At 40.8% G+C, this 11,759-nt stretch overlaps 1 protein-coding gene across 1 annotated transcript in view; it reads right to left on the reverse strand.

The window, feature by feature from the left end:
• med13a (mediator complex subunit 13a) overlaps positions 1 to 11,759 on the reverse strand; it is a 169,216-nt gene that overhangs the window by 42,774 nt on the left and 114,683 nt on the right. The window contains exons 9-10 of the mRNA XM_041801054.1: positions 6,449 to 7,198; positions 1,158 to 1,374 (exon numbers count right to left, since the gene is read on the reverse strand). Of these exons, the coding sequence (XP_041656988.1) occupies positions 1,158 to 1,374; positions 6,449 to 7,198 (967 nt within the window). The remainder of the gene's footprint in view (positions 1 to 1,157; positions 1,375 to 6,448; positions 7,199 to 11,759) is intronic.

Genomic DNA, 11,759 nt, shown 5'->3' on the forward strand with positions numbered 1-11,759 from the left:
TTTGGCTTTATGGCACTGGTTCACACACCTCCCTTCAGCTAAAACTAAGCCAGTTAGCCCATCTTTGTACTGTCTGATACAATGATCAAGGCTAGGATGAGATTTTGAAAGGGTGACTGATAGTGCCAGTTCAGCTCAGTGGATACAGCCAGTACCCATATACAGACGCTGTAGTCTTTGACACACTTGTTGAAGGATCGATTCATTTGGTGCATTCCTTCTTCCCCTACTCTCTACCCCCACGCTTCTTGTCTCTCTTCAGCTGTCCTATCTAAATAAAGGCAAAAGCCCCAAAAATAATCTTACAAAAGTAAATAAATAAAAGAGAGGGTGACTGAGCAAAAATTCAGACAAGACATACTTCCACAGGTGAGACCTTCACCACATAGCTGGCTTCAAGTCTTATGCCAACAACAGATGGCAAACAATGGACTAAAGACGTCATATTTACTAGCAGAGTCATTTCTGTAAATTCCAGTGCGTTGTCAGTCAACATGGTCCTCTGGCTTTTCATAACATCTCTGTCTACATCACCACCCTCTGTTTGTCAACAAATGCACACTGTCTATGAGGGCAAGGGTAACAGAACCATGTGTATTTTAAGAGTGCATTTCTCCAGAGACTTTCAGTGGGCAACACAGGCACCAAACTAAAATCCTACATACAGTTGTTTTAAGTGTAATACAAATATTCCTTCCAAGATTTTAGTTTATAAACTGTATTGCTGTCAGAGTTAAAATATTTAAACTTCATAACTTTAAATTTTTCACTTCAAGTAAAAATGAACCACCAGAAAACAACTATATAAGAATAAACAGAGTATGTATCATAAACTGGGTGCAATCAATGACCACAGTATGTAAAAACCAGATGCATATAGCAGAGCTGTGGTGGGGAACATTTTGTAGGAGTTGCAGTTACATGTTTGACTGTTAGGTAATATTTACCAATATAGAAAGGTACTGCAGGTTGTTGTTATGGAAACAAGTGGCAAACCTGTTTTCATTTTATCTGCACCACATTAAGTAGCTTATACACATGTAGGACAAAATATAATAGCTTAACCGTGCTGTAACATGTTGCATGACCTGGATCTGTCCACATTAACTCTACAGAATATCAACATTTTAACAAGAATTCCTCTGCTTTTCTCTTACCTTATGTTTCTTTCCCGGCTCACGCTCCCCTCCTCCCTTATCCTTCTTGTTGGAGAATGTGAATTTGACATCTCCTTCCTCAAAGGCGTAGGGGTCCACCTCCGGTTCATGATCCCCGTCAGTGATGGCAGCAGAGAGGTACTGGTTCCTCCTGGCTCGGTACATCTGGACGCGCTCTTCAGAAACCTTTAGAGAGCATTTAGACGTGGACATCACCCTGGGGAGACAGAAGAGATGTGGTTTTAGCACCATCATTACAATAAGTGCGTGTGAAAAATTGTATTGCAGGGTTTATGATATTACTTTAGCATGTCATGGTCCAGCTGTTTGATGCAAATGGAAATTTGTAAGGTTTAATATCTAATCAACAGTCTATAGAGTGAGTTCATCTGATGTTAAAAGTGCAGCCCTTCTCTAGATCACAGAGAAAACTCCTCACAAAATTCATATTAGCTGTCTGTAAACATGCAGATAAAATCAGTACTGTCACAGATGACCTCAGCTGAATGTCAGAAACAGGTGTGCTCTCAGGACAGGTAGCTTTTCAGTGTATGTATTCCAGTTAAGGCTGCTTCATCCCAGTGTAAGCGGTTTATGTGAGGAAAATTGATAAAGCACATTTGCAGCAGACTGTTTCCTTTCAGTAGCTACTCCTGTATCCCACTCAGGGTCTATGTTTGTGTGATCAAACAGGCTTTACAAGATGTAAGGCTTTTGTTTTAAAATGTTAGTGTTACAGGGTTGGAATACAGATTGAGATATTAATATCAAAAGAATCTTATTATGCTTCTCTCAGTAAAACTTTATCAGCCTACCTAAGGACAAAAACATCTGTTAAACACTATTTTTAACTGTGAGTCAGACTGGATGGTAGAGTTTTTAAGTTAGGCAGAAAAAAACAAATGAACTGTATATCAACAAAATAATTGTGAAAATTTACTTGGTGTAGTAATCACAATAAGCAGTCCTTAGTTACATTTTCTAATGTACTCTGTTTTCATTTCTCTGTGTTCTTATTTCAACATAAAAAGTCTGCTTCTACTTTATTTGTAAGATATATTCAGGGGCTTTGTGTGCCTTTATTTGATAGCAGAGGACAGTTGTTGACAAACTACAACTTAAATGGCTAGTCCAAGTACTCTTTTTCCACAAGGACAACTAGACTAAGACTAGAAAAAATCTGATATTTGGTGATAAAAACTTTGTTTTTGTGCTTTGAAGTGACTAAAAGGAGACAAACGTTAGAGTTGGAATATTGGACATTCATAATCCATGATATTCTTCCACTATTCATATAAGGTACATCAGTGTTTCCATCAGTATATTCAGTAGCGCTGAACGATTTTGGAAAATAACCTAATTGCAATTCTCTTTTTTCCCCAAACACTGCGATTTGATATGTGATTATTCCTTAACTTTCTTTTATTCCTGAACAAGGGCTGCACAATTCTTTAAAAATATTTCCTTCTGATGATTTTCATTGTATTGCAAATTGGATATGAATTGTAGCATTGAAGGGATTTTGTCATTCCTATATTTAATAGGAAAAAAAGTACAGAAATTAAGGTAGGATTTTTTGTAGACTATTCTAAAAAAGGCACTTGATTGATTGCATGATATGTCATACAACACATCTCTGCTGCATAAAAAAGTTTAAAATTGCTATTTTGACACATTTTCAGGTCAAAGAAATATTGCATCTTCTGTGATTTGAAAATTGCAGCAGGCCATATTGCCTTAATCTAATTTTCAATTGAGTGCCCAGCCCTAATATTCAGTATCAATTAAAACAAGGTTCCTTCACACTTTTCAAAATCAAACCTGAGACAAACCTGAACTAAAACACTTTTTGCATGGTACACGGTCAAAATTGAAAAGCATGAGACTTCTAAGCACATTATGCCAGGGCTGACTGAACTGTTTATAAAAATGTCTTGTGGTGTAGGGCAAAATGCATATTTTGCTGATGAACGTCCAAATTTGAAGATTTATGGCACATTTGAAGCCTCTATTCTACCAATATGTTCTATGGTGATATTTATCATCACACTTTTTTGCAGGTGTGCTGAGCTGAGTCTAAACAGTTTCAATATTAAAAAGCAGTATGATGCTTAATGTCAGTTAAGACCTTTCAAATAAGGGTTATTATCCTTAAAACCCTTAAAATGTACCTTGACAGCCATTAACTGGCCATTTAAGCATAAATAATCATCAAAAATATCTTAACCTTCATTTGATTGGTTTTACTAACTTTAATATCCTCAAGGTGAGGTGTATGAAAAACGCCACACCATCCTTATATATTTCTGTTTGTGGCCCTCATTGACAAAAGTTTGGGCACCCCTGCACTACAGTAAATACACTATACACTTATATGCAGGTTTAAAATAGTGCAGCTGTGCTAATCTGCCTTGATGTCCAGCACAAAAACAACAGAGAAAATTGAGGTGATAGTGAACCTGGTTCTCTGTCTGTGGCTTTTTTTACGGCAAGAAGAAAGCTTCGCTCTAGAGATGGCTGTAAGCAGCGAAGCAAAATACTACTGAAAACTTCAGGAAGTTGTTAAGCAGTACGTGACTGACAAAGGCTTCAACGGATGGTTCAACCTGAGTCTGGTTCTGCCGCTGTAACTATGCTACATGTTGCTTAGTGCTGAGCTGAGGGGGATTATCGCTGGGTCTAGCCCTACCCTCTTTGTTAAGTGTCTTGAGATAACTTCAGTTATGAATTTGTGCTATACAAATAAAGACTGACTGCAGGACATCCAACTTCTAACAGTCCTAGAGACCATACTCTGAGACTTGGCGTTACATTTTAGTAGCCGTTCATCTCTCTTGGAACCTTACCAGAGGTGATATCAAAAAAGTACCAAGTACGATCCTCAACTAAAGATTTGAAAAGTGTAAATGAGTTGAGTCGAGCTGGAACCAAATAGCAGGAAAGCGCCGTTAGAACTGTAGGAGTAGGAGGGATGTTTGTGTCTAAAGCAGAAACAGACCAACCTGATATTAAAAAAAGTCTACACCATAAGCATGACAAGGTATTGTTAATTATTATGTGGACATAACTGGCATGTATTAAGTTGAGTTCATGCATTTTTCATATTGCAACATATTTCATAGAAAGAAAGAACTGCCAGACTTACTCTTAAAAATATGATGTTGCCTTTCCGTGCACTAGCATCAGTCAGAGATTTACACTTTAAAGGCAACAGATAAACACCCTGCACACTCTGAGAGCGTGTTACATCTACAGACCATATCAAATCAAAAGTGTAGCATTTTATCTGATAAGATAAAGGAGAGTTGTATGCAAGCAGAGAAGTACGGGACTCTCCTGAACTGCTCTGTTTTGGCCCGATGCTGCCTGATATCATATGTCATAGTTGCTGCCATATTTATCTGCAGAAACAGAAATGGCAGCGATTGCAAACTATCCTGACAGCTGTCATGCAGCAGAAGTGGATGCATCATGTTTGTTGTCAGACAATTACATTTCTAGCAGATTTATGGAGACGTGCTGACTGCCACACTGACAGCTCGTACACTCACAGACAGACACATTCATCACTTGTTACTGGGACATCAAAATCTCTTATGTTGCTCTGACTGTGGCCTAGTTGTTCCATGTATGTAACCGAGCAGGGAGAGACGGAAAAAAAAGCTACAGGCTGCTCAGCGGGAGAGGAGGGACTGACCCAACTCCTGTTTTATCCCTCTTCTTCACTGCTTCCTATATTTCTCTGTACTCTCGTCCTCTCGTCATGCCTGTACAGCTCTGATGTGAGGTGATGGTGTGCAGTGGCCTGGGCCAGAGATTAGCCGCCATTCAGAGCTGTGGCCAGGAGGATTACGGCTCACTAGAATAGCTTGTCCAAGTGACTGGCCCCTTGGGATTGCGTAACCCTGCTGCTAATTCCCACTACGGCCACCCTACGGCCTGCTGGTCACTCCGCCTGCCTCACACCGGACAAACCCCACTCTCACTGTCTCCATCTGTGATGCTAGCAGCTTCATCTTGGTGAAAGTCTCTCTCCAGAGCCAGCCAAAGTGACAGCCAGCAGACAGTGTTTCTTTCAGCTTCAGCTATATTACAATAGCTGAGGTTTTTATCTTTATCTAAGGCTACCATTACTCCCTCCTGGCTTCGGTGACGTTTAGGAATCGATGAAGAGTGCTGGCCCTGCACATTGGTGATGTATGATGTCAAAAGGGCACATAGCAAGAGATTAACATGCCGTGTGCATCTAAGCACTATACTGAACATTTTGACACAGACGGAAAAGGGAAGGGGAGTGAGTTTGGAGGGATCTGGGGGAGAAATTATCTAGTTTTTTGATTATTGAATGCTCCAAAACCAACTTTATTTCTTTCTGATAAGATTTCCATACCTACACTTGAGTGATGATTGATAAAAAGTAGCTTTCCTACCTATAAATTTATTAGTTTCCTTACTATTATTCCTTTGGAAGCACTTATGTATTCATTTGTATCGGCCTATAGCAACCTTGTTGACAGAAATTATCCCATGAGTAAATAATTCAGCATGCCACAATGTTAGTGTATCTGTTATGTTGCATCAATTTAATGCTGGAAAGCAAAATACTTAACTGCTGATTCAGAGCAGAGGTTTTTATTGGGCAGGAGAAGTCATTTACTGAGCTAACTGATTTGTGGTCAATCATTAAAGAAAATGTCAGCAGTGTGGGAGCCTAATGCCAGAGATATGCTTGCCTTTAACGATGTGGTAGCATCATGGCAGCAGAGACTAAAACAGCCAAAAGTTTGTTTTTTTCTCCCTTAAGATTATTTGTCTGGCTTTTTTGTCTTTATTTTGATAGAATAGGTGAGGGGGAACTAGCATGCTCCAGTGGTATGGGGCAACTGGGCTCAGTGTGAGAGCATCGTTTCACACTGAGATAGACCAGTGACATGCAGATTTTAAGACATTTTTTAGATATCTCAAGAGGAGGGACAACAAGTAATTTAAACAGATCAAATCACACAGCTCACTTGAAAAACAGAGACTGCTTTCTTGCCCCTGATCTGTACTGGGTGGTAATGGGGTATCACGTTGCATTTTAGGGACATATCAGAGAAATTTCCAGTCTGTTTCATTGTTTTGCTGTGATGAATGTGTCTGTCTCTCAAAAGTGTTCCAAAGCAGCCCCTCTGTGACCCTCTCGTGGATGCTGAAATAGTCTGAATTGAATCATGTGTAAAAACTAGTTTAAATAATAAGTTTTTATTATTGGGTGTAAAATGGGGAAGAAGGCATTGCTTGTCACTCACTCTGTAATTGACACCAGGTTGTCCTGTGATGCCGCAGCCTCTTCTCGCAGTTTGTCCCCCGGCAGCAGCGGCGTCGGAATCTCGGCTCCTTTCCTGCGGGGAAGGTTGAATAACCGCCACGGTGTGTGTGAGCTATCCTCCTCCAGGTTGACCGCTGTGCCCACATACGTGATGGGTTCAGGAGGATCCGAGTAGGCTGAAGCTGCGGGGTGGGAGTGATGGGGGTGGAAGTGCTGATTTAGACCTTCTGGCCCGCCGGGATCCTCGCCGCCACCTTTCACCCCAACTAGACAGGGCTCAGGGGGAGGCTGGTAGAAGTGTTGGCTATTGGGGGTAGACGGGTTCTTCATGCCCTCTCCTGACTCCTCGCTACGCTCGCAGGGGTGAGGACTAAGTGGAGGGGGCTGGGGGGAGTTGGCCTGTTCTGATGGCCCTGTGTTAACCCCTCCACTGTGGAGCTGGGGCGCTTTCTGTATGGCAGACACATCCGTTGATCGTATACTGGTGAACCTTCCTCCGTCCTGGTTTCTCATGGCCAACCTTTGGCCGGCTGAAGACTCAGTCTCTATTGAAGCATCATCACAGGTCAGGCTGCGATGATGGAAGGGCGTCTGAGGTCTTTTCTGCTGCTTGTCACCTTTTTCTGGCTTCTCGCTCCCAGCTTTGTGCTTGGTGGGAGGCTGGGAGGGCTGGCCTGCAGACTGAGTTTGCCCTGGAGTGCTTCCTGCTCGCTGCTTCACTGATTTGTATCTGAAGGGAAGAAGACAAACATGGAGGTATGGTGAGACTCAATGCAAAACAGCAGCAAGAGAGAGATGATCTGTCAAACAATGAGTTGCTGCAAAATAGCCATTCTTCCCTATAAACCATGACATCTGTTTCTTCTGTGAAACATCAATTATATCAACAACTACCAGCAACACCGTAGCTCAACTTCATATTAAATCAATTAGCAGACACACAACAATTAAGTTTCACAAGTGTTAAACTGCAGACTCATTACCAGAACAAATGCATCTTATAACAGAAAATCAATAAGGCGATGAATCAAGTGCTGTAGGGAGAAATGAAACAATATCTTTTATCAAACTAGCTCAAATGAGGATGATCAGATGATTCATAAACTAAACCACAGCTTCACCACAATCTCAAGCATCTGTTTGAGGCCCAATGAGGGCACCTGAATGAAAAAAACCTGGCCTGCAAACAGCCCACAAGTGGTAAAATGCATCTGTCTGACTGTGATTTGAAGAGATTTTTTCCAAGTTTGGGAAGCACATGTACTGAGGGCTCCACACACAGTTTAGTGCAGGTCCAAAGGTTGAAAAAATGTGAAGCGTCCAGGTTAAATCAATGTCTCTCTTCTGTCTTCTCTGCTCTGACTACTGAGAATTTTTCTCACAAACAATCCTGAAAATTCTGAGAAGAACAGCTTGTCCTGAACTCCAGGGGTCATGTGCATAATTAGTTTTAGGCATGTAGGGCACGGAGTGTTCAGCACGGGCGATGTGCCACAACCTAGAGCTGGAGGTGGGGGGTGGGGGGCAGAGTCAAGCACAACACACATAAATGGTCTAGGTCAAGCTCAACAGCATTTCTTTTGTCCAGGCCTTTTCACCCCATATAATATGCCTGGAGACTGCGGGCAGTTTTCGGGCCCTTTGGGCATACATAACACAACCAAAGTCTCATTGCAACCCTAATTACCCACCCAGACAGTACCCTACACCATGCTTACTACCCACATCCATCCGTTACTCGCCTTGAAAGTGTGTTCTTTCTAAATTTTTCAACAGATTCTCTTCCCATGCCTCTGGTAATATGCAAGGACATCCAGAGCGTGACCGGGATTGTGTCAACTCTTCTTCCCACTTGATGGTGCTCTCAGGCAGCTTTCTCGCCACGTCTTCGTCTCACTCCAATCTCAAAAAATGCCTTGCTAGAACAGTTGTATCACAACTAATATACTAGCAGATTTTTTTTTTTTCTGCAAGAAGGTATCTGTTGCTAAAGCCTTGAATTTCTCATGTTTAGTGCCATGTTACTGTGTACATACACAGCTGATGGAACAGACACAGAGATGTCTATCAGGCTGAATTATCAGTGAAAACAGGTTTAAAAAAGAATAGATTGATGTAATCATTTCCAAAAAGCAGAGCATGATTTTATCAGACTAAATCTTCTACTTTGGGGGGGAAAAAAAAAACCTTTTTGGTGTTTATAGTCACTCAAGACAATTTTTCCACTTCCTATTCCAAAGCTATTTGCAATTTGATGAAGGTAACCGGACGGCTTGATTTGAGCCGCGGTGGCCAGGCTCAAACAGCTGCAATAATTGACAACAATGTTCGGAAATGGTGGTCTGAACTGGGTTTGACTGAAAATATTCAATGTTCAACAAAAAAAAGAATGCAATGCACATTGCAGATTGACAAGAAAAAAACAATTTGTTTTCTTCCATTGTCCAGCCCTACTGCGGAGCAGAAAAAAAGTATGAAGCAGCTTCACTGTATGCACAAAAAGCCTAACAGTTGTGCAGCAGTGACCAGATTTATACCTCGCAACCTTTACCTACTTTGTAGCGGTGAATTTTCCTGAATATTACCTGCCAGAAAAACATCAGTTCACCCCTTTTCTTCTGGATATTTTACTTGGCAGCTGGTAGGGAAAAGTGAGGTGAGGTCAGATGCAGCTCACCCCGAAAATTTGTTTTCAGAAGTTTTGTACATTTAGACAAAATGCTTCTGATGGAAAACAGGGCTACACATGCAGAGCAGACACAAAATAAATCCTAGATTTCACTGACTTCAACCAAATTCCATCATCTTTTAGAAGGGCTTTGCAGAGTCCTAAAAGACTCAAAAGATCAAGCATCAACCCTTTGATTCTAACACAACTCCTTCTCATTTCTCACTGTCTACTTTGCTCAACCACTGCTGCTTTCGTGTTCCTTACATGAGGGAGAAGAGGTCACTGAGGTGGCATGTTTACCAATGGCAAAATTGATATGCTATCTATTATAGGCTACTTTAGTTGCACTTATCAAAAGCCCTTCAGTATCCATTTCAAATATACTGATAATGAGAAAGGAAGTAAAAAAAGTGAAAGTTTTTTTTGCCACAAGAAACCAATTTATTGGTCCCCAAAACTGATCTAACCTTTGAATTACACCAGTCAACTAACCCCAGCTGTGGGTTTTTTGATCTGTAGCACTCTTTTGGCCAGTTAAGCATTTTTTTCACTTTCCTCCTTATAACACCAGGTATTGTTTTTCTTTTGTGTCGCTGTTGCTGTCTTACCTCTCAGCTAACTACTGCAGTAGCACATTAAGGTGTGGACAAGGAAACTTTGTTGTTCACAGCTGCAGCACTAGCGTTCCCCAACAATCAGATGTCAAGATAAGCGGGCGCATGGAAGCCTTCCATCTACAAAACAAAGCTAATGGCCATTAAAACTGGCAATGTGCACAGCTTCCCATTTCTGTGTCGCCAAAGTGTTGGGCGGCTTCCAACAAATTAACATGCTCCAGCTGACTAGCCCAATCCACTCTGCTCTCGTCTGCCGTCCAAGTTGGCTCTCCTCACCTCTAGGTGGAAAAAACGCTGAGTACGAAGGATTCCCCAGTGGAAATGTGCCCAAACTTTCAAGGTACCAACCAATCAAAACTTCAAACTTCAGGTTCAGAACAACTTTTTCCATCAACCATGAACCTGAGTTTAGTTACAGATGTATGAGACTTGTTTAGGATTCCCCAGTGAAGGCCGGTCGAACATTCAGCTCACTGAATGGATCTAAAGTCTGCAGTGAAGGACTCGTGTTTACATGTGAACTTGTAAATAAAACAGCTGGTTCCTCCCTGAAGGACTCAGGGAGGAACAAAGTTAACGTTTTATGCACAAGTCAAACCCAGGAGGGCCATTACTGGATGAAAATATGATGAACCAGAAACAAACATAGAGCAAAAATCTTTCATGAAGGAATTTAGGAGAAAAAAGGCATGAAATAAGAGGACAGGAGTTATCTTGCATGCATTAATTTAAGAACTAAAAATGATAATCTTTGGTCAATATTTGGGGTTTTCACAGTGCACTTCTGCAGCAGTGCCCTATTAAAGCTCTGCCATGCTAATGGCTTCAGACATTTGCATTGCTATTGTGAATTGGTGATATTGCATGTCCCCATCTGTCAGGTTACAGTAGGGATGCACAATAAAAGAGTGAGGTTTAAGGTAAAAAAAAAAACAAAAAAACTATGTTATATGTTGATATAAGTATCAACATCTGTATCGCTACAATTCATTTGTAAATATCAGCAGATATCCTGTTTTCGCCTCTGTACTTCCTGCAAACACAGCACAGAGTAGTGACCCCTTCGTCTCCTCTTTACTCTTCTGCAGTGTTCATAGTGAAGGGGGTAAAGACGCCAAGGAATTAATATTAAGGCTTTAAACAGCACAGCAAAGATTACTGATAAATCTCACAATTCTAGTCGCAATTTACAGCTTATTTTTTCAGGGTGAGGTTGACCAATTTCCAATACAACCAAACTTTCTGAAACCGTGTGTATTTAAAGGATACCATCTCCCGTACTCTAATGATTACTAGTATCAAAAAGTATTAAGACTCATAAGATAGAAAGCATAGGACAAGAATAAATCAATCAAGAAGTGCAACTGTGCAATTTTTGAGTTCCTACAAATTTAACAAAGTATTCTTCTCCTCTTTTGTCCCCCAATGGTGGAATTTGATTTGATCTGCAGAATCCCTTTCTAGTTTCAAGAGAAAGCTAAAAATCCAGCCCTTTGGGAAACACTATGTACTTAGCTACATCCTTCTCTGCTGTTGTCCACAGTAGTAGAATGAGTCTCCCAACTACAGTTGGGTCACACTGTCCCACTCTACTTCTGTGATTTTTGCACCCAGTACTTATTTGTTGCTGAAAAAGGTGATTAATAAGACCTTTTTAAAGACCTGAACTAAGAAATATCAATACCACTCTTTGCTTGGTAAATGGTCAAAAATTTAACGGCGTGTAAGAGTTGCTAACATCATTCTAATACTGAGGGCTCCACTCTGAGCCCCACTTCAACTTAAGGGTATACTGATTTCATTGGAGCACTGCTGTAAATGCCGTTAACTGTAACGTGGGCAAGCAAATGCACAAAAACAGAATGATTAAGACTGAATAAATTAAGCTAGAAAATGAGGATTAAATAAAGACAAGCCTTAGTCAAAGTGCCTTCTAAAATTTAGGACTTCAAGTAAAAATAAGAAGACATTTAAAAAATCTAATTTAAGACTTTCAGACTTTT

The sequence above is a fragment of the Cheilinus undulatus genome, linkage group 12 (genome assembly GCF_018320785.1).
Source record: "Cheilinus undulatus linkage group 12, ASM1832078v1, whole genome shotgun sequence".
NCBI classification, from domain to species: domain Eukaryota; kingdom Metazoa; phylum Chordata; class Actinopteri; order Labriformes; family Labridae; genus Cheilinus; species Cheilinus undulatus.